The following is a 24,693-nucleotide window of genomic DNA, read 5'->3' as shown; positions in this document are numbered from 1 at the left end:
GGGGGCTCTCCTTGCGCCCCCACGAGGCCTTCGCCCTGACGACCTGCACCTGCGCTCGGAGGGCCGCTCAGGTCCCCGCCGCCGCCCTAGGGACAGACTGCGCGCCGCCCGCTCGCGGGGTGGAAGGGCGAGGGAGGACTCGCCCCGCAGCCTCCATCGCCGGGGAGCCACACCTGCCCGCGGCGCGGGGACGGAAGCTCCGGCCCTGTTCGACCTCCTTGGCCTCACATTTCCCAAGTGCACTTTTATCTCCCTGATCTTTGTTGATCACCCGTTTTGTTCCAAGCACCGTGCCCGGACCTGGGTACGCACCGGTGTACAAAGCACAGGATCCCTGCCCTCTTGGAGCTTATCATCTGGCAGGAGACAGGGGCATAAATTCACATAGCCAATGTCCAGTTACGGCTGAGAAAAGTTCTGTGCGGGGAGGGCAGGGTGAAATGACAGAAGATACAACTGGGGGCTGGGGACAGGGGCTTTCCACTAACTGAGCCTGGTCCCTGCTGCTTGCTCAAAAATAACTTCTTCCACTCCTTTACAGGTCCTTGGAGCACAGTCCCTGAAGCTGCCATCTCTCTGTATCAGTAGCCTGCCTCAAAGAATTGCCCAGGGGGCGAAAATGTGTCGTGAAGCACTTCCCAGCAAAGCCCAGGGCCAGGAAGGGACAGAGAGAACAGGCACCTTTCTTTTCTTTTCAAGGCTAAGCTGCCACTTGGGACTCTTCAAAGAAACAATTCTCATTGAGATACAGCCCGGTGGGCCTTCAAACCAGGCTGACAAGAGGCTGCACCAAAGCCTAACCTTGAGACACCTAAGCAAATGACTTCACCCAGAGAAGCCACCGTAGATCTGTAACATAGGCAATAATAGTTGCTTTTCTAACCGCACAGGATAAATAACTTGAAAGCACGTGAGACATTGTGAGGTGTATATAGATATAAGGGATTAAGTCTTGTTATAAGGGAAATTTTCTGAAATGATTACCTGAGGCCTACAAATTCATACTTGATCTCTCCGCTGTCCCTATTAAGGGGCTATTTATAGAGGAGCCACATCATTCAAGTCCCAACAGAGGACATGTGGAAGTCTTTGCCCTCACTGATCTCGTATCATCTCCCAAGTGCCCAGAATTCATGGTCATTTGCGGTTTGATGTGAAATCACTGATTCCAATTCAAATTGCTATTTCATAAAAAAATGACGTTTATATATATACACACATTTCTGTCCCTGATGCTATGTGAGAAGTTGTGGGTGTATTTGTGGAGGATGGGTTTATAAATGGAACCGAGGTTTCTTTTTATTTATTTATTTTTTAATTTTTCATTTTCCACTGTGGTCCTTGGAATTTTTTTTTTTTTTTTTTTTTTTGAGACAGAGTCTCGCTTTGTTGTCCAGGCTAGAGTGAGTGCCGTGGCGTCAGCCTAGCTTACAGCAACCTCAAACTCCTGGGCTTGAGTGATCCTTCTGCCTCAGCCTCCCGAGTAGCTGGGACTACAGGCATGTGCCACCATGCCCGGCTAATTTTTTATATATATATCAGTTGGCCAATTAATTTCTTTCTATTTATAGTAGAGACGGGGTCTCGCTCTTGCTCAGGCTGGTTTTGAACTCCTGACCTTGAGCAATCTGCCCGCCTTGGCCTCCCAAGAGCTAGGATTACAGGCGTGAGCCACAGCGCCCGGCCTTGGTCCTTGGAATTTTAAGTGTCAGTGATTACAAATATCTCACAATGAGAATCCCAATACATCAGATTTTCGTTCTGAAGACATTTTATTTTCAATATTAAAGTTTTCTGGAAAACACATTTCTCCCTGTTGTTACTTTCGTGTCATTTCAGGAACAAGTTGCTTCAAAAAAAAAAAAAAAAAAAAGACTATTACATTCATATTTGGTTAGATCTTAGGCAAGAATAATTCCCGGACCCCTGAATTCTATTTGCTTGTAAGGGAGAGCAATTTGGTGTCTTGGAGCCGCTGTATTGGAAATCCAGAAGTTTGCCTTTTGGTCCTAGTTTTGCAACTAACAGAATGATCTTAGGCAAGTAACTTCAACCCTTCTCTATTTCCCCATCTGTAAAATGAAGTAGGTTGGATATATTTCGATGTCCCTCTGAATGTAGAAAGTTATATGAATTTAAACAAAGATCAGGCCCCTCCCAGGTGTAAAGCATCCCACTAGCTCTCCACTGTCCCCAGGATGAAGCCCAGACTCCCTCCCATGGCCTGGCATCTCTCTCTCCTGACCCTTCTATGTGATCAAGCTTGCTACTACCCTTCAGCTAAAAGGAGCCTCTTTTGGTTCCCCAAACTTGCTGTGTTGTCTCTTGTGTTTGACCTTTGCACAAGCTAGGCTTCTTGCTTGGTACATTCTGTCCCCAACTTTCCTCCACCTTCCACACTTTCTCCCACTTTACTTGCCAGACTTCTGTTCATCCTTCTGGTATCCCCTTAGATGTCACCTCCTCCAAGATCCCTCCATGCCTGGGTTAGGTTACGATTAGTTGTCTATGTTCCCGTAGCTCACTGGGCTTCCTCTGTCATACCGTTTATTATGTTGTGTTGTAATTGTCAATGCACTTGCCTGCGTCTCACCATTAGACCCTAAAATCTAAGGGAGCAGAGATATGTCTGCCTTGCTCTCCATTGCATCCTCAGAGCCTGGTACTTTGCTGGAGTTCAGCAAAAACGGGTTAAATGAACAATCGAAGGTGAAATCTTTACACTTTGCCGTTGGAATGTGTAGCCCTCTGTCTCCTGCCTTCAAATTTCCTTCATATCCAAGCCCAGGCTGCACCATGGGCCATGAGAGGACAGCAGCTATCAAGTGAGACTTGCTTTGCCACTTGCAAAGCTGTGGCCCACGCGTTGTCTGTGTGTGGCAACATTGCCTTGTTTTTAGAAAAACTTCAAATCGCTTAGAAAATCTATGTCTCCATGTATAAATCATCTTCAGACCCTGCTTCCCAGACATCAGTAGTGGAGTATCTAGAATGGGCATGAGAATTGCTTCTGGAGGGAGAAAAACATAAACAATAATAATAATAGTGGCTAATATTTTTACCAAGTGCATTCCTCGTTTGATTTTCACAGTTATCCTATAACGAAAATATAATCATTTGTCCCATTTTATAATCGAGGCAACTAATAAGGCAGGTTAAATAATTTGATCAAGGTAGTGAAACCAAAGCCATGCTTTTCACCACAATTACATGCAGTACCATTTCCCCCCTTCCAAGCTAAGTCTATGTGTTTATTAATACACTATCTTATTCCAAAAACATATTTGATGTAAGTTACAAGGATATACTCAGAAATTAAAAACCAGCAAGAAATTTAATTTAAAAAAGAAAGAAGGAAAAAGCTACAACAATTTAATTAAAAAAGAAAGAAGGAAAAGGCTACAAAAATGGAGAAAAAATTGTGCATAAGACAAAAAAACAAAGACAAAAACACCCAACAACTCTATGTGCTATGAGCTTGCTATATAGATTAACACATTTGGTTCTAAGCGTTTATGTAGTTAGCAGGAAAAGGAAACTCATGGGTCAGTTACACAATTTACATTGGCCATTGTGTAGACAGAACCTAAGTGCTTGCTCAAAATTGCCTCATTTTACAGATGAAAGAACAGAGTCCCAGAAAGGGGAAGGGTTACCCAAGGCTGTCTGCATCCAGATCCTAGGTCTTTCTATAAGAAACTGGGTTGCTTATCTCTTTCTTTGAATCTGAAATAACTTATTAAGGCATATACTTTGAACTGACGTTCATTAAATGTTTATTCGGGGCCAGCCTCTATGCTAGGTACTTTATAGGGTGGGCTCAGCTCATTTCATCCTCACAAGATTCCGAGAAGTAGCCCTGTTGTTTTATGGATGGAAACCTAAGGCCTGCTTTATGGTAGAAACGCTGCAGCTCCACCCCCGGCCACTTGGAAATGCGTGCCTTCCCTCCATGCTGTATTTCCCTCATCTTGCTCATTTCCCACAGCTTCTGAAGCCCTGGCCTCCCTTGAAGCTCAGATCTTTTACACATAACTTGAGAGCAAAGAACATTTCATCTTTATTTAAACAAATACTATTTGCAATAATTTCAGATAAGAACTGATAAAGAGGGTCAGAGCATATTCCAAACTGGATTCTGAAAGCAACAACGTAGCGGAGGTGCAATGGTCACTGCTGCTGTAGGCCCAGAGGGTAGCATCAATTGGCCTTATAATCAGTTCCGCAGAATGGTTGGGAGCATTGGAACTTGGGGACAGACAGGTTTGGCTTCAAGCCCCTATTCTGCCACTTGCTAGGACTGTAAGTGATTTCTATAATTTGCTGAGCTCTGTTCTCTTCATCAGTAAAATTGAGTCTACAGTAATTTGTACCTATCCTTTAGGTTCTTGTGAAGAATCAATGAAATAATAAATGTAACACACAAAGCATACATAAGAAATGCTCCTGTTGCTTTTGTGGTGCATAGTAAATGCTCAAAAATGGGAGCTAAATTATTATTATTATTATTATTAAACATGGCTTGAATTTCAGTGTAATACCCAGGAAGAATACAGGACTTGGAATAAAATCTAAATTCTGATCTTGCTTGTGTTAAGTAGCTCTACAACCCCAGGTGGGTCAGTTAACCTCTCTGTGTATCACTGCCCTCCTCTGTCAAGTGAGACCCCCACCCCCAGGGCCATCCCCAAACTGCTATAGAGATCAAATACAGTCTTAGATGGAAATGTGCTCTGAGAAGAACAAAACAGAAAAGAAAATGAATGTTTGTGTTGCCCGTCTCAGCTTATGTATACTTGGACTCAAAATCAGCCTTTGAGATAATGAAAAGGGACTGGAAACTTCTTAGTAGCTCTAGATGGGTGTAGAGGGGTGTCAATTTAGAAGGGGAGGAATCAGAATCTACTGCATAGCCTAAAAATATTGAAAACATTAAGAAAAAGGTATGTCATGAGTACATAAAATACATGCAGATAATTGCTTATTTTATCGTTTACCACCATAACATAGACACAAAATATTACAAAAAGTTAAATTTATCAAAACTTACACACATCTAAGGATACCCTAATCATGTGGCTGAAAAAAAAAAAAAAACTTACACACACAAACACAGACAAGACATGGTGACACTCACAGTCAAGAGAAATATAAACAAACATGAAGATGCAGTATTAAATCACAACTGCATAAAATTAACTATAGTAATGCTGAACTACTGTAATAATTTCACAGCCACCTCCTGTTGTTATTGTGGTGAGTTCGAGCGTTGGGAGTGTCTGCTTAAAACGGAATTTGATGCTAATCATCTCTGTGTGAGCAATTTTTCTCTCCAGTAAATTGTGTATCGCGGTAAAAAGTGAGCTCTCACGGTTCTGGCATATTTTTCATCATATTTAGTGTGTAAAGGAAAATAAAAATCTCAGGACCACCCCCCACTCCTTATGGAAAAGAAGTCAAGCCTGGAGGTTGAGTTATGCAACACCCCCTTCCAAATAAATAGCTGTTACTAACATTACGCATTGGCCAGATCCCAATGGAAAGGTAAAAGCCCTGGCATCTACAAGGACTGCCCACACCGATCATTCATAAGAAAATCCCTTCTTTGCTGGCCTCCTATAAGCAAGTACATACAGATTGTAACTTTTGGTCAGCAGGCCAAGTCTAGTTCCTAAAACTAAACTTTTTTTCAATTATACACTGATAATGAATGACGGGTTTATCTTCCGAGGTGTAGAAAAGAGACAAGACAAGATAAAACATTCTTCTACCTACCCAGGAACATTTACATAATTGATGCTTCCTTCTCTCTTTTTTTCTCTTCTAACAATCACCTTATCTGGTTTTTTTGTTTTTGTTTTTTTTTTTTTTGAGACACAGAGTCTCACTTTGTTGCCCCAGCTAGAGTGAGTACAGTGGCACCAGCCTAGCTCACAGCAATCTCAGTCTCCTGGGCTCAAGCAATCCTCCTGCCTCAGCCTCCCGAGTAGCTGGGACTACAGGCATGCGCCACCATGCCCGGCTAATTTTTTCTATATATATTTTTAGTTGGTCAATTAATTTCTTTCTCTTTTTAGTAGAGACGGGGTCTCGGTCAGGCTGGTTTTGAACTCCTGACCTCAAGCAATCCACCCACCTCGGCCTCCCAGAGTGCTAGGATTACAGGCTTGAGCCACCACGCCCGGCCCAATCACCTTAGCTTATGTAAAATGTAGGCTTCCTAAGCCTCATAAGAATATAACCATTTTGCCTCACTGCCCAGACCCTCATCCTTTTTACTTTCTGTACACCCAGAAAGTCTGAAGTCCCCAAATTCCCCTTTGGAAAAATAGTCACAGATTTGGCTATGGATTGTGTTTTTCCCCTGCACATCTTCCAACTTTGGCTTAATAAACCTCTGTTGATTAAGACCTTTGCCCCCGTCACTTATTTTGGGTTGTCAAGCACAAACCCATAAACTTTGAATAACACCATGAGCCCCATACAAAATGCTAGTGATGCTGGAGTTGCTCCCATAAAGCAGAGAAAAGTCACGAGACTGCAAGGAAAAGCTTGATACGTACTTTAGATTGAAGTCGGCAGCTGCAGTTACCCACTGTTTCAAGATAAATGAATCCACCATAAGGATCATTATAAAAAAACAAAAAGGAAATTCATGAACTTGTAGCTGCAACTATGCCAGCAGGCTTGTGAAAACCTTGCACATTTTATGCATTACATTCTTATCTCATATCGAAAATATGAGATTTTTTAATCTCATATTTTTATCTTCTATGTGACAGCAGGATTGCTCTAAGAAAGGCATACCTATAGACTCTAATAAGATTCAAGAAAAAGCAAACTCATCATATGACAACTTCAAGCGAAAGGAAGGTGAAAGATCTAAAGCTAGAGAATTTAATGTCAGCGAAGGATGGTTTAGTAATTTTAAAGAGTCTGGCTTAAAAAATGTCAAGATAACATGAGAAGCAACTTCTGCTGACCAGGAGACAGTGGAGGAATAAAGACACCATGAAGAAAATCACTGAGGAGAAAGGCTATCTGCCCGAACAGGTTTTTTTTTTTGTTTTTTTTTTTTTTTTTTTTTTTTGAGACAGAGTCTCGATTTGTTGCCCAGGCTAGAGTGAGTGCCGTGGCGTCAGCCTAGCTCACAGCAACCTCAAACTCCTGGGCTCGAGCGATCCTTCTGTCTCAGCCTCCCGAGTAGCTGGGACTACAGGCATGCGCCACCATGCCCGGCTAATTTTTTATATATATATCAGTTGGCCAATTAGTTTCTTTTTCTATTTATAGTAGAGACGGGGTCTCGCTCTTGCTCAGGCTGGTTTTGAACTCCTGACCTTGAGCAATCCGCCCGCCTCGGCCTCCCAGAGAGCTAGGATTACAGGCGTGAGCCACCGCGCCCGGCCCGAACAGGTTTTTAATGCAGAGAAAAGTGCCCTATTCTGGAGAAAAAAAATGCCACCAAGGACATTTATTAGTAAAGAAGAGAAGTGGGCACTAGGATTTAATGCAGGAAGGGATAGGCTAATTCTACTGTTTTCTGTAAATGCAGCTGGATTTATGAACTAAAATAAAATCTTAAGCTCTACCCCAGACAACTGAATGGACCCCCCTCTTGGCCAAGGGGACCCAGCCCCCCCCCCAAAAAAAAGAAAACCTCTTAAAGCTGAGTTTCTGGCTGTGAGGAGAAGGAAGGTCAGATATGGTTAGTTATGCCTTGTCACTTTTGGAGTTATTCTTTGTACTAATAAGATGCAAAACCCTTAACAAGCATAAGGCCATGTAGGACAAAAGTTAAACCACACCAACAGGTCATTTATTTACTTAATAGATGACTTGAGTCTCAGTATATATCCGGTGGCTTGTCTATAATTAGCAGACTTCCTTATTTTTTTTTTTTTTTTTTTTTTTTTTTGAGACAGAGTCTCACTCTATTGTTCAGGGTAGAGTGTAGTGGTGTCATCACAGCTCACCACAACCTCAAACGCCTGGGCTCAAGCGATCCTCTTGCCTCAGCCCCCCGAGTAGCTGGGACTACAGGCATGCATTACCACATAATTTTTTCTATTTTTGGTAGAGACAGAGTCTTGCTCTTGCTAAGGCTGCTCTCGAACTCCTGACCTCAAGGGATCCTCCCACCTCGGCCTCCCAGAGTGCTAGGATTACAGGCATGAGCAACCTTGCCCAGCCAGACTTCTTATTTTCATTTAAACCATTCCACCCGGCCAGACTTCCTTATCTTAATTTAAACCATTCCAAGCCTTTAGACAAAGCTTCATTTCTTTTAACAATTACAAATTAAAGAATGTTTAGACCCACCTATAACTTGTAATCCCCTGCTTCAAGATGTCCAGCCTTTTCAGGCCAAACCAATGTACCCCTTTCCACGTATTGATTTATGACTTTATGTGTTATTCCTGTCTCCCTAAAATGTATTAAACCAAACCGTAACTCAAGCACAGTGAGACCACTTGCTCAAGGCTTCTTGGGCATGGCTGTCCAGGCCATGGCCACACACACAGCTCAGAATAAACCTTTCGAAATTATTTTACAGAGTTTGGGTTCTTTTCCCATTGACAGGTTTATGATCAGCACTTCCCTTATCTAGAAAGCTGCTAACCCCTGAGGCTTGAATGGAACAGATAAACAGCAGCTGCCATTCTTTTGGCTATACAACAAGAAGGCCCAGATAATGAGAACCCTTTTCCTGGATTGGTTCCAGTGATGCATTGTCCCTGAAGTCAGGAAGTACCTTGCCAATAAGGGACTGGCTTTTAAAATTCTTTTGATATTGGCCACCCAGAGCCCCATGAGTTTAACACTGAATGGTCAAAGTGGTCCGCTTGCCCCCAACCATGGTGTCTGTAAATTAGCCTCTAGATCAGAAGGTCATAAGGTCCTTTAAGGCTCATTACACATGGTACTCTACGCAAAGGATTGTTAATGCCATGGAAGAAAACTCCGGTAGAGAAAACCAAGAAAGCCTGGAAGGATGACACCATTGAAGATGGTATAGTTATTATAGAAAAAGCCTTGAAAGCCATCCACCCCTAAACAACAAGTTCCTGTTGGAGAAAACTGTATCCAGATGTCATGCATGACTTCGCAGGATTTATGACAGAGCCAAGCAAGCCAATTATGAAGAGATGTGGACATTCCAAAAAAGGTGGGAAGCAAAGGGTTTCACAATATGGATCTTGGAGGAATTCAAGAGCTGATACACACCATGCCAGAGGAATTAACAGAAGATGGCCTGATGGAGATGAGTTCTTCCAAACTAGTGCCCCAGGATGAGGAAGATGTAGAAGAAGCAACGCCGGAAAACAAGTTGACATTAGGCAAAGTGGCCAAAGTGTTCCAATTATTCAAGACTGCTTTTGACTTCTTGTACAACAAGGACTCTTCTATATTATGGTTGCTAAAAGTAAAGCAAACAGTGGAAGAAGGATTGGTGCCATATAGAAACATTTTTAGAGAAAAAAAGAAAAAAGTGGGGCAGAAAGCACAATGTACTTCTGTAAAGTTACACCAAGTGTGCCTGCCTCTCCTGCCTCCCCTCACACTTCCTCCACCTCTTCTACCTCTGCCACTCTCGAGACAGCAAGACCAACTCCTCCTCTTCCTCCTCCTCCTCCGCCTACTCAATGTGAAGATGATGAAGAGGAAGAACTTTATGATGATCCACTTTCACTTAACACATAGTAAACATATTTTCTCTTCCTTATGATTTTCTTAATAACATTGTCTTTTCTCTAGCTGACTTTATTGTAAGAAAGTTCCATTTTTAGACTTTTCACCTTCAAGGTACAGCTCGAACTTCACCTTCTCTGTGAGGTCCTCCTTGGTCCCTTAGATGTTTTTACTTAGTTCTTTGAGTTCTTGCTATACTGTGACTATAGCTTCATCACATAACCTACAGCAGCCCTTTGCAATTATGGTTGATTCTTATTGTTCAGTACTTATGTTCTATAAGGTTGCCAGGAACACTGAATTATCAAATACTGAACTATTGCTTCTATATAGAGTTAGGTTCCTACAAGCCTCTGGTCCCAACATTTTTATCAACTGATCAATCCATAGCCTTGGTTTATGTATGTTTGTGTTTTAAAAAAAAAAACAAACGTATTTAATATGTCATTCATTCAGTAACATTGAACTCATGCCTGAATGAAGCTTATCCAACACATATTTTTTTTTCTATTATATAAAGCATTACAACCTTCTCACACTTAGGAACACTAGACAACACTTCGGTAATACATTTGGGGGCCATTTTAAACAGCAAAATCACCAAGAAAGGCACTCCAGTACAAAAAAGTGTGGCACTGAATAGACTGCCAAAAAGCTACTTGTTGAAGCATGACAGCTGAGCTTCTGATAGAAAGCATTGGTGGCTGTACCAGGTACCTTCTCTCTGTCCCTCCAAATCCACTCCACTCTTCTTACCCTGCTGTCTGCCCCTGCAGACCAACCTCTATGGACTACCCCACTATGGCTGCCTTGACCTCTGGTTTCCGATTCGGTTTGACCAACAAAAAGTCCCAGCAGTTGATGGAAGGGAGAGAGGAGAGTGGGGCAGGGTATTTATTCCCCTGGGTTCCTCCCTGTGATGTTGCCTCGGGCTTCCTCTGTCCCTCACTCAGGTTTCTCTCTTCTGAATGCAACATTCTCCAGGTGGCTCCTCCAGGTGTCCCTTCAGGCCTAGGGGTGGTAACTATTTATTTCAGTCCATTCAGGATGCTATAACAAAATACTGGGTAATTTATAAACAACAGAAATCTATTTCTTCATAGTTCTGGAGGCTGGGAAGCTCAAGATCAAGGCGCTGGAAGACTTAGCACGTGGTAAGGGCTTGTTCTCTGCTCCATAGATGACACCCTGTTGCTGTGTCCTCACATGGTGGACAGGTGGAAGAGCAAAAGGAGACTGACAGAGAGTCCCTTAAGCCCTTTTATTTTTATTTTTTTTTGAGACAGAGTCTCGCTTTGTTGCCCAGGCTAGAGTGAGTGCCATGGCATCAGCCTAGCTCACAGCAACCTCAGTCTCCTGGGCTCAAGCAATCCTTCTGCCTCAGCCTCCCGAGTAGCTGGGACTACAGGCATGCGCCACCATGCCCGGCTAATTTTTTCTATATATATTTTTAGTTGGTCAATTAATTTGTTTCTATTTATAGTAGAGACGGGGTCTCGCTCTTGCTCAGGCTGGTTTAGAACTCCTGACCTCGAGCAATCTGCCCACCTCGGCCTCCCAGAGTGCTAGGATTACAGGTGTGAGCCACCTTGGCCGGCCTCTTAAGCCTTTTTATAAGGGCACTAATCCCATTCATGAGGGCAGAGCCCTTACAACCTAATTTCCTCCTAAAGGCCCTGCCTCTTTTTTTTTTTTCCTCCCTCCCTTTCCCAGGCCCCATACTCCTCTTAATACTATTGCATTGGGAGTAAAGTTTCAACAAGAATATCAGAGGGACTCAAACATTCAAACCATAACACTACTTCTCAGCTTTTATTTTCCTCTGTATCACTTCCTAAGGTTTTCTTAAACCTAATGTTTTCTTAAACCTGACCCACACAGTTTTAAACAGACCTTTTTTGTAAAGAAGCTCTCCTTGAATTACCCTAATCTGAGAGTGACACGTTTGGTCCCTAACTGATAAGATATCTTAGACATCTTTTTAGATCCTATGCTTAGCAGAGAGCGATGGTAGTTGAATGATCTCTTTCAGTATTTGCATGATTCTGTTATCTTACAAGCCAGCTATGCATCCTGCCTTGGGGAGAATCTCAAAGTCATTGTAGACAGGGTCATACACACCCACACACGCACCCCTAGTGCTAACACCAAGGGGTGGCTCTGAGGAGTGGACTTTTGTGCACCAAATTTCTAGCCCCTCCCTGAAAGCCACTGCAAATTCATATATTAAATACATTCTAAAGTGAAAAACATGTGCTTCCTGTGCAGATGCAGCTTTCACCCCTAACCTGCTCGTCCTGATCAGATCACCCTCCTGAGCCCTTTGACTAAGGAACATGCAGCTCCCTTGTCCCGTGCCGACTCACACACTCCCCATCTTGCTGAATGGGCTACATTCTGTCTCTTCCTGTAAATGGTGGGCTCATGTGTGAAAAGATTCCAAGGAGAGTAGAGTCTGCAGGAAAAATCCTCCAAAAAGCAGATCTGTTTATCCAACCTGCTTTAGATGTCTCTTGTGTGGAATATGTGCCGGTGGGAATCAAGCCTAGAGGTGAGTCCGAGCAGGGACCAAATGGAAGCCACAGGCTTTCTCATGCTTGCCTGGTGGCCCACTGGCACGTGAGCTGGCTCCTGCAAGGGACACGAGCATGTGGTGTAGTAAAAGATACCGAGTGCTCAACACACCCAGGCTAGAGCAGCCCTGCCTTGATTTCACTAGGATTTCAAGCCGGAGAAGAAAAGCTATTTATTGCTGTCCAACGGCGACTGAAGAACTCCGAATTACAATTTCCGTATGTCACCCACACAGCAGATGACAGTGAATGACTGTGAACAATCATCTGGTACTGTGAACAAGGCAAAAATCCTCTCCAAATTGATTTTTCTTCCACCAGCTTTGCCTTTCTCAAATCCACTCACCACACTGCTCCCAGAATGTGGTTTTTAAATGCAAATTTGACCTTCTCTCCCTGTGCAATTACATCTTTTCTATCTACAGAGTGAAATTCCAACTTCTTAGTCTTTTCAATTATAGTTTTTGCCTAGATTTATAGTCTCAGTTTCAATTTTCCCACCCTCCCTTCTACCACCCTTACCCTTGCTGAGAAAACACATGCATTCTCTCTCTCTCTCTCTCTCTCTCTCTCTCTCTCCCTCCCTCTCTCGCTCCAGCAATAGTGAACTGATAATAGCCTCCCACTGTATTCTGTTCCCTCTACCTGGAAAATATTTATTTCCATCTACTTGCTTATCTAAAAAAAAAAAAAAACAAAAAAAACCATGATTCATCTTCAAAGCTGAGTTTGACCTTGTATCCTCTTTGACAGTGCTTCTCAAACTTTAATGTGCATTTGATTACCTGCGGATCTTGTTAAAATGCAGACTCATATTCAGTAGGTGAGGAGGATGCCTGAGCATTTGTACTTCTCACAAGCTGGTGCTGCTATTGCTGCTGTTTCAGGCACACTTTGAGTAGCAAGGCTGTAAATATTTCCCCTGATGTCAGCCCTCCCCTGGTAGGTGCCATCACTTTTTTCTGGGCTCTCCTCTTCTTTGACCATATTTCTGTTGTCGCGCTAATTGCTGTATTATAATTTTATTTATTTATGTGTCTGCCTTCTCGATCAGACTGGAAAGTAAAGATTGTGCCTTTTTTGATCACTGTTTCCATGAGCATACCTATACTCTGCCAAGTGCATGACACACAGGGAACATTTGATATTTACTTGTTGAGTTGACGTTGTTGAACAATGTGTATAGTCTTTATTTCTCTGTGGAAGATGAAATCATACAACTATTTGTACTTAAGGAAAGGTTTTGAGAGTTTGCCATTTGGGTCAATATGGAACCCAGGCCACACCTGCTATGTTTATTAAAACACAGCTTTGTTTGCTATATACAGATGTTAACTTTGTGCACTCTACAAAGAATAAGAGATATTTGTAATATTTTTATTTTGAACACTAGCAGTGACTGTACACTAATAAATATTCATCTGATCCAAATATAAATACACAGTCAAAAGGTACAAAATGCAAAATCTACAGTATGCAAGTAGAACCAAAGCCTTGTATAGAGGACTTCTCTGTGAGCACAGGGTACCATTTACAAAATGTGAGAGGGAAAAAACCAGGCAGGAAGCCCATTTTGTGGGATAGGACATTGGGAGGTGAAATATCTACACATGTTTAGTTAAGGCCCCAGTGAATCTGAGCTTAGAAAAGATAATACTATGCAGTGGGGAATTTTCTAAACCAGACCACAGAGATCAGTCAATTCCAATGTTTTTCTTCTAGGCTGCATGTTCCAGAAATCATCTCTAATTACGGGTTCCAAAAGAGAATGTACAAAATGCTTAAAAGTAAACAAGGATAATTTTGGATAAGTTGAGTATGATCATCTTCTGAATGACAGAGTTTTTATCTTGAGGCTCCCCATTTCGCAATAATTATAGTTAAAAGTTATGCGTCTGAATCTCAAGCCAGTCAAAATATTACATGATATAGAAAAAGCTAATTGCAACTCCATCCAATAATTTGTCTAAAAGCTTTATCTGAGCACTGTAAGAGAACTGATTCTTTCTTACATAAGGGAATATTCTTCCCCACAAAATATCCAAGGATACTACAGCTCAAAGTTGGAATGATAATTAAAGGAAGCATTCATACTTTTTCAGGAGATCTTTTAAAACTGCTTGGAAGCTCATATATAAATGGCTTCATGCAACAAGACTTTAGTGGATTGGCAGAATTAAAGGGTTAATTAACTGAATGACTCCAAAGTTATAAACTATGACCAAGGTGAAGATACAGACAAGGAAAAAGATCCTAGTCCAAGTTAAAGGGCCATACAACCAATGCCAATGGCCTGTGCAAAAGCAACATTACTTGCCAGTGGTTCTATGTTGACTTCTTTATTGGCTTCCTGTGTCCTTCCCCTCTGCTGTATTAATCTCCTCTGCAAACCCTTTCATTCTCAGTAGGAAGCAGTGTCAAACAGGAATGAAGAATCTATTCATTGGAGTCAGATTTGGGCTAGAATCCTGGTTCTGGACTTCCTAGTTTCTGTCACTTTGGGCAGGTGTCTTGGCTTTTTAAAGCCTCAGTTCTATTATCTGTAAAATGGGAATAATAACACTATCTCATGGGGTGCGAACTCAAGGTGAAAAACTGATAGCTCAGTACACAGTCACCATATTCACTTTGCACATATGAATGCTCGGTCAACACTAGGCTTCCTTGTGCATCTTGGAAACACCTCAGTCAGCGCCTGTCTCCATCCAGATGGTTTGAGCAAGAATGGGCGTCTTGAGGTCTCAACCTTTAAATTGCTAAACCCTAGGGCAAGGGTCCTCAAACTTTTTAAACAGGGGGCCAGCTCCCTGTCCCTCAGACCGCTGGAGGGCCGTTGGAGAGTGTGGTGCACATTCCACGCATGCGCACCGCGGACCCGGGATTAGTTGGCTGCTAAGCAGGACAGGCAGCGGGGGCAAAAACACCAGGCAGGCCACATGTAGCCCAGGGGCCGTAGTTTGAGGACGCCTGCCCTAAGGGGCCTAAATAAGCTTCGATGGCTCTGCAATGCCTCACTGATCAACACAATGCTGCCCTCTATTGATGAGAGCGGGATAGCGCAGCGAGGGGGCTGATTCCCAGAGGTTGGAGAAAAGAATGAACACTCATCTGCCAGAGTCAGTACCGTTTCCTCCTGGGCTGGCGGCAGAAGCATTCCGTGCAGAAGAGGACGCATAGTCCCCTGCATGGCATGGTGTACAAGGTGAGCGCTGGAGTGGCAAAACCTAAGGCCTTTTTTTTTTTTGGTACCACTTGGTTGCCCCCATCTGATGCCCTCTTGTTCCTGCCCAGACATCAGACACCAACACTCCAAATGCAGGATCTGAACGGCTCACCCCGATCCATCCAATGGAGCTCACCATGCTCCCTTGGAGAAGAGAGCTGCCCGTGTACTCTGTAAAACCTCATAAAGCGGCTTCTCAGAAAATCCGGCCTCCTGCGAGAACAGCTGCTCTGCTACCCTCTGCGGCAGGAAGCTGTGGCTGCCAGCATCTTGCTGACCTTAGTTTTAACTCACCGGTTTTTCTAGAAAAAGAGTCATAGTCCCCGTTCCCCTTGTCCCCATATCCTGGGGTATTGTGCTATTGGTTCCAATACATTTGATATTCTGGGATACCGTGTCTGTCGTTGGTTTGAACCATACATTTCAGATCCATGTTTCAAATAACAATAAAAATAATACCTGGGATCCTACCCCTGTCTCTCCCGATTGCTAAGAAGTGCAAGAAATGTTGCCTGAAAGTGGTCAGATTGAGGTCTGTGCGCCGTAGGTGACAAGAGGCTGGAGGGAGGGCAGCGACGTGGCCTCTGTCCTGGCCAGCGTCCCGGCTCTGTGGCTGATGCTCCTGCCTGTGGCCTGGCTGCCAGTTGCAGTCAGGGTCCGGCCTCCGTGGCAGCTCAGGGACTGGCGCCACAGGCCGCACTGCCACTGGAGAGTCCTGGGCTGGTGGCAGCTTCTAATGCTCCATGGAAGGAGGACACCCTTCCTTCATTCGGGCTCTGCAGCCCGTGGCCCGGCACCGAGTCTCTACTAAAGTCCTGATTCTGCAATTTCAGCCAGTTGACCCAACAGTCTGGAGAAGGCCGGCCGGTCTTCTGGTCTCTGGAGAAGGAAACAAAGAACTTCGTGAGTTCCCTGTATGTGCGTGTCATAAGTCAATCCAAAGCAAACTAGAATGTAGTGGCAGTATCCTCTGCTGATTTTTAAACATGCTTCCGTGTAGATTGCATTCCATGTAGATTTCCCTAACTTGTTCACGGCAGGTATTCTGGAATCAGATGGCCTAGTGTCGGATCTCAGCTTTACCACTCATTAGCTGTGTGACATTGAGCAGGTCACTTAAACTCTTTGAACCTCAGTTTTGTTATTCGTAAAAAAATGGGATAATAATAGTAGCTACCGCATAAAATTGTTTTGAGAATTACATAAAACATGTATAAAAAGGCATCATAAATTAATGCTAAAGAACACCCCCCAAATGGAATATTTAGTTATAAATCTCACAAAATATGTATTGGATCTGTATGAGGAAAATATGAAATTCTAAGAAAAGAAATCAAAGAAGATCTAAATAAATGGAGAGATATTTCATGTTCTTGGATAGAAAGACTGTGGTGTTGAGATGTCAGTTCTTTCCCACTTGATCTATAGATGTGACATAATCCTAAGCAAAATCTCTGCAAGTTATTTGGTGGATATTGACAAACTGACTCTAAAGTTTATAAAAGAAAGGTAAAAAGATCAAGAATAGCCAACAAAATATTGAAGGAAGATAATAGAGCTGGAGGACTGATCCTACTTGGCTTTGGAATTTATTCTAAAGCTACAGTAATCACGACAGTGTGGTGTTAATGAAAGAATAAACAAATATATAAATGGAATAGACTTGAGCCCAGATATAGACCCATATAAACTTATCCTGAATAAAGGATCAAAGGAGAAAGGGTAGCCTTTTCAACAAACAGTGCTAGAATAATCAGACATCCATTTATAAAAGAATGACTTTTGTCACAGACCTTACACCTTTCAGAAAAATTAACTCAAAGTGGATCATACACCTAAATGTAAAGTACATTAACTATAAAACTTTCATAAGGTAACATAGGAGAAAATCTGGGTGACACTGGGCTTGGCAAATGGGTTTTTAGATACAACACCAAAAGCACAATTCATGAATGAATAAATTGATGTGGAACTTGATTAAAATTAAAAATGTCTGCTCTGTGAAAGACACTATCAAAAGAATGAGAAGACAAGCCACAGACTGGAAGAAAATATTTGCAAAACACATATCTGATAAAGGACTTGTATTCAAAATAGACAAAGAGCTCTTAAAACCCAACAGTAACAAAATAAAGAACTCAACTGAAAAATGGGCTAAAGATCCACACGGATATCCCCAATAAGATATACAGATGGCCAATAAGCATATGAAAATATGCTTAACATCATATGTCATTCGGGAAATGCAAATTAAAACAACAATGAACTATCACTACACATCTATCAAAACCTCTGAAATCCAACACAACAAATGCTGACAAGGAACTCTAAATGATGGTTGGGAATGCAAAATCGTACAGCTACTTTGGAAGACATTCTGGCAGTTTCTTACAAAGTTAAACATAGTCTTGCCATATGATCCAGCAATCACACTCCTAGGCATTTACCCAATCGAGTTGAAAATTTATGTCCAAACAAAAACCTGCACATAAACGTTTATAGCAGCTTTATTCATAATTGTTAAAAACTGAAAGCAACCAAGATTTACTTCAGTAGGCAAATGGATAAACAAATGTGGTATATCCATGCAATGGAACATTTAGTGATAAAAAGAAATAAAGCTATTAAGCCATGAAAATACATGGAGGAATCTCAAATGCATGTTACTATGTGAAAGAAGTCAGCCTGAATGGCTACATATTGTAGGATTCCAACTATTAATATACAACCTTCTGGAAAAGGCAAAAGAATGGAGACAGTAAAAAGATAAGCAGTTGCCAGGAGTTTGGGGAAGGGAGGGAGGGATATATAGGTGGATCACAGGGGATTTTTATGGCTGTGAAATTATTCTATATTATAAGGGTGGACCCATGGCATTCTGCATTTGCCAAAGCCCATAGAACTCTATAGCACCAGGAGTGAACCTCAATGTAAACTATGGACCTTAGTTAATACTAATATATTAATAGAGGTTCCTTAATTATAACAAATATACTATACTCATGCAAAATGTTAATAAACAGGGGAAACTAGGTACAGGGAAGGAAGGTATGTGGAAACTCTGTACTTTTTGCTCAATTTTTCTGTAAATCTGGAACTTCTAAAAAATGAAGCCTATTAATTTAAAAAAATCAATAAAAGTTAAAAGAGAAAAAATAAATACTAACCAAATGTCAGCCATCATTATTCTGATAGTGGTTAATTATGAAGTGGACAAGATTTATTTTGTGCCCTTGTGGATGTTATTGTTTGTTTGTTTCTGATTATAAAAGCTCTGTAAGCTTACAGACCAAGCATTATTTAATTCTCTTACTGGAAAGAAAAAAGAAGTTCAGAGAATTGTCCAAGATTAATGATAAAGAAATGGTAACACTTAGACAAAATCCAAGCGTTCAATTATTTTTTGCCTTCTACCTTGTTGTCCTTCCATGATCAGAATTTTTATTAACTATTTCGGCAATTTTCCATGTTGGCTGAAATTTACAATTTTCTAACTCGTCCAAGGCCATCTAGGACTCATGCTGATGTGGCTCAAGGCATGGCCTGAGACCCAAGCACAGGGTAACTGAGCCATCTAGGTCTGGGGTACGTGGCTTACCTTTCCGAATTGGTGGATGAATAAAATGAACCTTAATTAAGCTGCTTTAACATTTTCATAGCACAAGTGAACTCCTATTCCCCAATTTATTTTATTTTTTTATTTTTATTATTTTTTTAGACAGTGTCTCACTTTGTTGCCCAGGCTAGAGTGAGTGCCATGGCATCAGCCTAGCTCACAGCAACCTCAATCTCCTGGGCTCAAGTGATCCTACTGCCTCAGCCTCTCGAGTAGCTGGGACTACAGGCATGCGCCACCATGCCCGGCTGATTTTTTTTAATATATATATTAGTTGGTTAATTAATTTCTTTCTATTTATAGCACAGACAGGGTCTTGCTCTTGCTCAGGCTGGTTTCGAAGTCCTGACCTCGAGCAATCCGCCTCCCTCAGCCTTCTAGAGTGCTAGGGTTACAGGCGTGAGTCACTGCACCCAGCCTCTGTTCCCCAACTTATAAAACTAACCTCATTATTATTTTTTTTTTTGAGACAGAGTCTCACTCGTTGCCCGGGATAGAGTGCTGTGGCATCAGCCTAGCTCACAGCAACCTCAAACTCCTGGGCTCAAGCAATCCTTCTGTCTTAGCCTCCCGAGTAGCTGGGACTACAGGCATGCGCCACCATGCCTGACTAAGTTTTTCTATATATTTTTAGTTGTCCAGCTAATTTCTTTCTCTTTTTTAGTAGAGGCAGGGTCTCACTCTTACTCAGACTAGTCTTGAACTCCTGACCTCAAGTGATCCTCCTGCCTCAGCCTCCATGCCCCTCATGTACTTTTAATGGTTTTAGGATGTTACAGACTTTTTTTCTTTCTCCTCAGAAAATCGAGGAGGGAGCTGACACAGGCCTCCCCTCACCTCCTCTCTGGAGCTATGCTTATGGCTTGTGACATTATATAGCAAATTGAGTAATATTTTAGGTCCCTGTTAGCTCTGTTAGGACTGAGGAATCTACCCAGTTAATAGACCCTTAAAGGCCAGGTATGGCTGGGCGTGGTAGCTCACGCCTGTAATCCCAGCATTTTGGGAGGCTGAGGTGGGAGGATCACTTGGGCCTTGGAGTTGGACACCAGTCTGGGCAACTTAGTGAGACCCTGTCTCTATAAAAAAATAAAAATTAAAAATTTAGCCAGGCATGATGGCATGCACCTGTAGTCCCGGCTATTCAGGAGGCTGAAGCAGGAGGATCATTTGAGCTCAGGAGTTCGAGGTTGCAGTGACCTATGATTACACCACTCCACTCCAGCCTGGGTGACAGAGCAAGACTATCTCTAAAAATAATAATAATAATAAAGACCCTTGAAGTCACATTTTGCTAATTGATTTTGGTCATCCTTGCTGCCTCATCCTTCTACGGCATTTCTTTTTTCTAGGGAAGGGGGCAGGCCCTGAAATTGTATATTATATAATGCAGAGGCGAACCACTTCCTCTACTGACCTCTTTCCAGCAATGATTCATGATCTGGTAGATATGCGAGGAGGCCAGCCGGGGCTTGTATAACCGAAATCCGGTGCTGATGTCTTCCACCACCTCTGAGTTGCTCCGGTTTTCATACGGGATTTTGCCTTCACTGAAGACCTCCCACATCAGCACGCCTATGAGAGAGGATGAGCACGGCACAGCTAATGACAAAGGCCAAAAATATCAAGCAAACCCACCTAGATTAATTACAGACTCCTTGGCATTAGGATTCAAGTCCCTACCTCCAGAAGTGCACCATCAAGCCCACTTGAGGCTTACTGGGCCTGTCTTATTTTTAAAGAGCTTTAACTTCCCAGCCTTCCCTAGTGGAGAAGGATTTTTCAAGCTCAATCATTTGTTATATCTAACTCAAAGGCTACCGCTAAAAGTTGCAGGGGACTTAAACTCAAATGTCTACACACGCGATGTAGACGAATGGAATGGGTGAGATGCGACCAGTAGGGACTAGCGAGGACTGTGGAAAGCTGCAGATCAAAGGTTCTGTTTTAAGGGGACAGATACGGTGTTGGTGTCACCCAAAGTATGGCACATGGAAATGAGGGCCCAGGACGGTCGCATCTTCTGATTTTCTAGAAGAAGCCAGAAATTGGGATTTAAAAAAATATAAATACTGTGTAGACCAAGCAAAGCACATCTTTGGGTTGTCTGTTTTTGACTTCTGATTGAATCTTTTTAGCCTCTTCTGCCCTTTGTAGAAATGTCACACCCAGTTTTATCTTTTTCATGTGTTAGTATATTCGTAGGCTGTCAGAGCAGGAAGGGAGATTGCAGATAACCTACCCCAGAGCTTTTCAAAGTATATTCCATAGGACCTCAGGGCAGAGTTTCCCAAAGTATGATCCTACAAACACCTGCATAACAATCATCTCAGATGTCTGTTCAAATGTCAGATTCCTGGGTTCCAGCCCAGACCCAGTGGACCAGAATTTCTAGAGGGTCCTTGGAGGTCCCTCAGGAGTTGGAAATTCAGCACCTGACCATAAATAAGAATGCTTAGCACCCTGAGATGCCAGGATTTCTAGAGAGATTTCTTTTGAAAATTAGGACTACTACTAAAACAGTTTGAAAGCAAATGCCTAAATATTTAATACAAACCTTCTAATGCATAGGGGAGAAAACTGAGTGAGGCACAAAGAAGTTACTTCTCAAACTAGCACACAGATAATTAAGGCACAAAGTTAAAATGATGACAAAGTCCAATGGACAGAGGCAGGCATGGAGCTCTCAGCCCACTCATGTTTCTGTGGCTCAGGCTGCCACTTCAGTTTTCTGACACTTTATTCACTGAATTCTTTCTATTCTGCATCCATCCACCAACCTCATCTCTGGACTCTTCGAATAACACATCCTAGGCAGGGACAAATTTTAGCTCAACCCTCTAATGATAAGATGCAGCAGAAAATTCCACCCTGTGGCTAAATAAACCCCATTCTGGTCAGAAGGCAAATGTGCCAAAGTGCTCATTGCTCCAACTATGTCTTTTTTTTTTTTAGATAGAGTCTTACTCTGTTGCCCAGGCTAGAATGCCATGGTGTCAGCTTAGCTCACAGCAACCTCAAACTCCTGGGCTCAAGCGATCCTCCTGCCTCAGCCTCCTAAGTAGCTAGGACTACAGGCATGTGCCACCGTGCTAATTTCTTAGCTAATTTTTTCTATATATTTTTAGTTGGCTAATTAATTTCTTTCTATTTATAGTAGAGACGGGGTCTTGGTCTTGCTCTTGCTTAGGCTGGTTTTGAATTCCTGACCTTGAGCGATCCTCCCGCCTCAGCCTCCCAGAGTGCTAGGATTACAGGCGTGAGCCACTGCGCCCGGCTGGGTGCGGTGTGATCAGCTTCCTCACTCATACAGAGACGGCTGCATATCAACCCTAACTTCCTGGTTATCACACTGTGGGGAGGACAGCTGTCTAAGAATGCTGTCAGAGAATATCTTCCAAGTTCATTGTGTAACTTAAAACTGGCTAACAAAGTAGCAGCTAGGCCTGGTGAATTGGTGAACTGTTTTAAGGAACAGATCAGGAATGATAATTAACAAACCACTTGGCACCTGGAGATGGATATTCTAAAATGCCAAAGATTTTGAAACTCATTTTTCTCCTAAGAGATTTATTTATTTATTTATTTATTTATTTATTTATTTATTTATTTATTTATTTATTTATTTATTTTTTGAGACAGAGTCTCGCTTTGTTGCCCAGGCTACAGTGAGTGCCATGGCGTCAGCCTAGCTCACAGCAACCTCAAACTCCTGGGCTCAAGCAATCCTACTGCCTCAGCCGCCCGAGTAGCTGGGACTACAGGCATGCGCCACCATGCCCGGCTAATTTTTTTTTTTTTATATATATTAGTTGGCCAATTAATTTCTTTCTATTTATAGTAGAGACGGGGTCTTGCTCTTGCTCAGGCTGCTTTCGAACTCCTGACCTCAAGCAATCCGCCCGCCTCAGCCTCCCAGAGAGCTAGGATTACAGGCGTGAGCCACCACACCCGGCCCTCCTAAGAGATTTAATTAACCATTTTTCTCCTGGTTTGTGCTGCTACTAAATACAGAATGGTAAAATTAACCTTTGAGCAGTTCCTGTCCAGAGTATTACCCTTCTTGTAATCCACATCAAAAAGGTTGTCTGAGCACCTAAGTGGTCACATAGGTGCTACAGTAATAGGGTATTAGGCAGGTGGGAGGGGGGAGGGGGGCGGGTATATACATATATAATGAGTGAGATGTGCACCATCTGGGGGATGGTCATGCTGGAGACTCAGACTTGTGGGGGGAGGGGGGGAAATGGGCATTTATTGAAACCTTAAAATCTGTACCCCCATAATATGCTGAAATTTAAAAAAAAAAAAAGGTTGTCTGGCATATTTTTGTGCATACTTCAGTATCCACGACTATGACTTAGGGTGGCATAACAAATCCAGCAAGAACATTTAGCCACACCAACATTATTCATTCCTTCATTCATTCACATGCCCACTTGCAATTAGAAATTCTAATTCCTTACCAGGGCCTGCCAACTTCATTGCCTACTGTTCTTTCACTAAGTCAGTACCCCCTGTTCTTTGGACACCCCAAGCGTTTGCACTTGCTGGTCCCTCTATCAGGGACACTGTTCCCTGGCTCTTCGAATGGCGACAGCTTCCTCTAATCACTCAAGTCTCTGCTCAAGACTCACCTCCTTAGAGAGGCCTTCCCAGACCATACCATTCAAAGCAGACCCTCTCTCCATTCCACTCACTCTATCCCATTACCATCTTATTTTATTCATAGTTCCTTTCTTTACTGCATGACTTTACGACTTTATCTTCTATATGTCAGCTTGTTTATGTGGTTGTTATCTGTCTCTCTTCCCCTCTAAAATTTAGCTCTAAGAAGGTAAAAGTCTTTTTTTAATCGTATGTACCATTGCATGCTTAGCACCGAGGTTACCCCTGGCATGTAACAGATGCTCAGTAAATTGTCGTTGAATGAATGAGTAAAATACTTATTGAAGGTTAAGTGAGGGAATATAGTATTGGACAAAAACATGGTCCCTGCCTTCAAGGAGCTCATATTCAAATCTCCTCACTCTCTTCCAGCTTTTGACCTCACAGCAGCTACTACCAGAATCCTATTTCCATTTTTATTTTTACCCACCCCCTTCCTATTTCATAAATCTCCAAGAATAAATACAGTAATGAGAGCCCCTTTGCGCATCTCAGGGCCTTTCGTACACAGACCGCCAGTGAGTTCAGGGCAAGCAGGGCTGCCTGCATTTGACAAAGGAAACAGCTGGCCTGCGGTCCCAGACCGTGCTGGGGTGGGCCGGGGATGGCACTCACCAAACGACCACACGTCCGACTTGCTGCTATAGCGACTGAAAGAGAAAACTTCCGGGGATGCCCACTTCACTGGGAATTTGGTGCCCGTCGAACTGGTGTACTGATCATCAAGAACAAACCTGGGGAGAGAGTGGAAGAAGAAGGTCAGAATGTTCCAGAGGCCTGAGTCCCATTCCTGAGATTTTGCTCGCCCCAAGCGCCTGTTGTACCTTGTCATCCCAAAGTCCGACACCTTGATGACTTGGTTTTCTCCCACCAAACAATTTCGGGCAGCCTGGAGAGGAGACAGGCAAACAAAAGGACAA

At 42.7% G+C, this 24,693-nt stretch overlaps 2 protein-coding genes across 2 annotated transcripts in view; one reads left to right on the top strand and one right to left on the bottom strand.

The window, feature by feature from the left end:
• Positions 1-24,693, top strand: part of MED7 (mediator complex subunit 7) — a 315,410-nt gene that overhangs the window by 184,782 nt on the left and 105,935 nt on the right. The window lies entirely within an intron of this gene.
• The window catches only part of ITK (IL2 inducible T cell kinase), a 77,136-nt gene continuing 65,417 nt past the window's right edge, over positions 12,975-24,693 (bottom strand). The window contains exons 14-17 of the mRNA XM_012781585.2: positions 24,598-24,662; positions 24,389-24,507; positions 20,523-20,680; positions 12,975-16,368 (exon numbers count right to left, since the gene is read on the bottom strand). Of these exons, the coding sequence (XP_012637039.1) occupies positions 16,297-16,368; positions 20,523-20,680; positions 24,389-24,507; positions 24,598-24,662 (414 nt within the window). The 3' untranslated portion in view covers positions 12,975-16,296. The remainder of the gene's footprint in view (positions 16,369-20,522; positions 20,681-24,388; positions 24,508-24,597; positions 24,663-24,693) is intronic.

This window comes from Microcebus murinus, chromosome 21 (genome assembly GCF_040939455.1).
Source record: "Microcebus murinus isolate Inina chromosome 21, M.murinus_Inina_mat1.0, whole genome shotgun sequence".
NCBI classification, from domain to species: domain Eukaryota; kingdom Metazoa; phylum Chordata; class Mammalia; order Primates; family Cheirogaleidae; genus Microcebus; species Microcebus murinus.
Note: the sequence above shows the minus strand (reverse complement) of the source record. Positions and strands in the feature narration are given on the sequence as shown.